Source organism: Gossypium arboreum, chromosome 7 (assembly GCF_025698485.1).
Source record: "Gossypium arboreum isolate Shixiya-1 chromosome 7, ASM2569848v2, whole genome shotgun sequence".
In the NCBI taxonomy this organism is placed as follows: domain Eukaryota; kingdom Viridiplantae; phylum Streptophyta; class Magnoliopsida; order Malvales; family Malvaceae; genus Gossypium; species Gossypium arboreum.
Window position 1 is genome coordinate 101,393,392 of NC_069076.1, and position 4,152 is coordinate 101,397,543.

At 38.8% G+C, this 4,152-nt stretch overlaps 1 protein-coding gene across 2 annotated transcripts; it reads right to left on the reverse strand.

Annotated features, from left to right (window-relative positions):
- Window positions 1–393: 393 nt before the first annotated feature.
- Window positions 394–3,534, reverse strand: LOC108472111 (EIN3-binding F-box protein 1-like). Of its 2 annotated transcripts, XR_001869525.2 has the most exons (3): window positions 3,109–3,528; window positions 923–2,949; window positions 394–835 (listed from the first exon to the last, which is right to left on the reverse strand). XR_001869525.2 is itself a non-coding variant. In XM_017773629.2 (2 exons), exons 1-2 carry the CDS (start codon window positions 3,131–3,133, stop codon window positions 1,049–1,051), a joined length of 1,926 nt encoding a protein of 641 aa, XP_017629118.1. In that variant the 5' UTR covers window positions 3,134–3,534; the 3' UTR covers window positions 394–1,048. The 2 variants fall into 2 exon arrangements, 1 of the variants encoding a protein (XP_017629118.1); XM_017773629.2 differs by having other exon boundaries at window positions 394–2,949; window positions 3,109–3,534.
- Window positions 3,535–4,152: the final 618 nt, after the last annotated feature.

The following is a 4,152-nucleotide window of genomic DNA, read 5'->3' on the forward strand; positions in this document are numbered from 1 at the left end:
ATAGAATAACGTGGAATAATAATTTTATAGTATATTTTCTCTTTTCTCTTTTGATTAATGGCAAAAACTCTTTTCTCTTTTCTCTTTTCTATTTTGATTAATGACAAAAACTCAATTATGCGGATTTAAATTGAGAGGGTTCATTGATTTTTTTAGTCATATAAGCCATCACAAAATTTGCAGCAATCCGCACTACTGTTATCCATCAGTGAATCGCTCTCCCTTCTAAATTCCTATTATTAAAAGGATTTGGACATAGAAAAATCATGCCAAGTGTTTTCGCCAAAAAAAATCCCAATGTTAAATCGGTGATGCTAGTTACAATAATTAAACAAGGAGTTACTAAAGCCAAACGTTCAACACCATGGTTCTACAATCAATAAGATATAAGTATAAAGAAAAAAGTATAGAAAGTTTCATTGATGATAACAGTGTAGTTGCAGTCGTACAATTCATATCATTTACAAGGAAAAAGGCTACACGAAGACTAGGATTTGAACCGAAATGCCCAAAGCAACCACTACGGTGATACCGATAAAAAGACACACAGAATCACCCCTGCAGGAGTTTCAAACACCGGCAGACCTTTGAAAAAGATTATTAAAATCTAAGATGGACAGATCCAAATACCAGTTTTCATAGGACCAGAAATGAAAGAAAGCATTTCGACGAAAATGTATTATAAAAGCTAAAACACCAAGTTGGGATGAAGAGCTACGATGATCATGAGAGGAAACTTAAACCCATGACTTGATGACAGAACTCTCCAGGACCCATGGCTATGAAACTGCCTCAGGTAATTGGGGGCTTCATAGATATAACAGGCTGAGAAACCCTGCAAAAAAAAAGAAAAAAAAGGTGATGGATCGGCCATCTGCAAAACAGCCAAAGTCCCCAGGAAAACACCAAATCATAGAGCTACCAGCATGATCGCTTTGCTGGACCAAAAACTTGTGTGCGGAATTTAGGAGTTTGATATTTCTCTCATCCTTTACGACATATAATGTAGTTGTTTGGATCTGGCTCTGGGCTCAACAGCCCTCTTTGATTAGAAAAGGATGTCACATCTCCACAAGCACTCTACAAGCAGCTCAACAGTTCGAGCACTGATTGAATTGCAGTGCTGGAGATTCAATCCCACCAGGGTCTTGCCCAATTGTTTTAGGAAAGGCATGCTTTTGTTTGAAACTCCCAAACAGCCTGAAAACGAAACGACTTGCAAATTGAGTTGCTCTGCATGAGATAAGGCAGCAACACCGGAATCGGAGATTGCACACCTGGAGACATCCAAATCATTGAGGAAAACACAATTGTCTGCAACTGCCACCAAACTTGCATCAGTAATCCTGCGGCAACCATCAAGATTGAGCAATTCAACGGTTCCACCATGTAACCTGGTCAAGGCCAAAACTACCTCATCTGTCAAATTTAAGCAGCCGCTCAAGTTCACCTTTGCAAGTCCTTCCTTGCAACTCTCCAGAAGAGGCAAGAGACCTGCATCTGTGATGCCATAAAGTCCACTCAGATCTACATGTTGAAGCTGAGGGCACAAATTGCCCACCATAGCCAGGCTGGCAGTCCCAAACCCGGGGCAGTTCTTTACGGACAAGGATTTAAGTGAATTGCAAGGGGAGGACAAAGGAGTATCCAAGGATATATCCCTAATTCCCATACACTTTACTAGAGCAAGAGATTTTAATCCACAGTTTGAGAGGAAACCAATAATCCCAGATTGTGTGACCTTGTTGCACTCCTCCAATTGCAGGCACTCAAGAGAACCTTGGGCCTTGGAGAAAGCCAGCAAGCCATCATCCGAGACAAATCTACAACTGCGAAGGCACATCTGCTTCAGGTTTGCACATCCTTTTCCCATGGCTTCAAGACTAACATCTGTTAGCCCCCGGCATGAAGTAATCATCAAAGATACCAACTTTTGCAAACCCTGAGCGTTACCCATGACCCAAAATCCTTTCTCGCTCACATTTCCTAAACCACTGAGCATTAGATTTGTCACAGACTTGCCGTAGTATCCTATCACAGAAAGAGAAAAATCTGAGATTTTTAATCCCTCAAGCTTGACCTTTGAAAGAACAGAGGATGCTAATGAAAACAGGCTTGAAACTCCATGATCTCCTACAAGTGGACAGTCCTTGATAGAGATGGACTGCAGCTTGGGGCAAAGCTTTCCGACAGCTTGGAGGCTCTCATTACCAATCTTTGGACAAGATTCAATTCTTAAAGCGGTCAAATTAAGACAGTTCTCTGCAATCGCAATCAGACCCTTGCTTGAAACTGCAGGGCACTGGCAAAGGTCAAGCTTCTCCAACAAATGGCATTCTTTAGCTATCTCATACAGACCTACATCTCCAACATGAGGGACGTTCCACAAAGAAAGTGACTTGAGAGAAGGGCAACCACGGGCTATGGAAGATAGACCAAAGTTAGTTACTCCGCAAGAAGAGTTGCTTCCACGAATAGAAAGCTTTCCCAGTCCACCACGACCACTGGTTCCAACAGCAACTGCAGCAAGCCTCACGTCAGTTGCTTTCTTCCCTTCCAAGCACCTTGTAAGATACCCACCATTTTCATTAGATGAGATTGTCTCGATGGCATAAGAAACCGAATCAATATTCTCCTTGACGACATTTGATGACCTGTATTCACCCTTGCGAATGCTGCTCAGAAGCCTAAGCCACCTCTTTGAGACGCAAGCACACAAGCTCCTTTCTCTGCCACTAGGAAGTCGCTTGAAGATCTCAAAAATACATTCACCGGGAAGGTCATTGATTGATGGTTGCTTGTTCTGCTCAAAATCAGTTTCCCGAAAGAGAAATGGGGCACTAATACGAACTCTTTTATGAGGAGGCCAATACACATCCGCTTGGGAACTGATTGAACACAATCTGCCCAACTCTATGGAGTTTTTCCTAATAAAAAAATCATCATCACCTGAAATTCCAGTGGACCTACAATAAGTGGTTTCCATATAAAGCATAAACTTCAAACAATTTAATCAAATCTCAGAATTATAAATAGACCTAATAAATTCATAGCTAACTTTTTACCCACTATAAACAAGAAGAAAACAAATAAAAAAGAATAGCTTACCGCTGTAATTAACAAGAGCAGGCATGGTTGAACCTCAAAGAAGGCACCTTTGTGAGAAGCCTCTAATCCCAAAACGGAACACTCAACAAGGGAAGACGTTAATAAACAGACCAAGTATAACCCTTGAAAGCTTGAATGCATCAGAACTTGTTTAAAACAATGAGCTCAGGAACCCCAATAATTAGGGGGAAAAAGATGGAAAGAAAGAAGAAAAACGAGAACTGGGCTTTTTGTATTACATGAAACAAAACAGAAGTATTCTATTTATTTGGTTTGAAGAAAAGAAGAGAGATGTTGTGTTGGGAAATTTCCATGTTGTTATTATTTTAAATATTCATGTTTTTGTTGCAGATACATTAACTGACAGCTTTCTGCTACATGCAATGTACCTTCAGAAACTTGTTTATTCTTTTCTTTTCTCAGTCCAACCAAACACTCCATTACCGGTTATATAGCCAACTTTATTGAATTAAATAATAAGGTATACTAATTAAATTTTAATTCGATTGATATGAATATTATTATTAATATAAGAAAATTGAGTTTGAGTGTACTAAAGTGTATTACTATAGATAATTTTAGATATTGTATTGAAAAGAAGAAGTATTATCATAACCTATAATAGAGGGTATTTAAGCTAAGTTTTAGGATCACTAATCTGTATTTATTATAATATAATAATTATTATTTTATGAAGTAAAACATCCCAAGGTCTATGTAGTATAAGATAAGAAATAATTTAATGGAACTATTTTGTTTTTCTTTTGCAAAAGACAGCATCCGCCTTAAAACTTAGGAATAATTGACAATCTTAGGGAAAGCAACGCCCTTAGTGTCCGGCTTCAACAGTGGAACTACCTCGCGAGGTGATTGGTCAAATAGATACAAAGTTCTTTTGCCGATGGATAAACTGCAGCTCACAACGCCAATTGTGGTGCATCGACTCCTTAATGACTCATGCATACAATAAAATGCAACAAACATGTACTATTTAATGAAATAATTTAATACATACTTGATTTAAAATGGTAAGATTAAAAGCAA

What these genes read in the sequence shown, in the direction of transcription:
- LOC108472111 (XM_017773629.2), bottom strand. Translation starts at nt 3,133, where the DNA reads ATGCCTGCTCTTGTTAATTACAGCG. An exon ending in TGCTCTTGTTAATTACAGCG is followed by an intron (nt 2,950 to 3,108) that starts GTAAGCTATTCT and finishes CTGGAATTTCAG; the next exon opens with GTGATGATGATTTTTTTATT.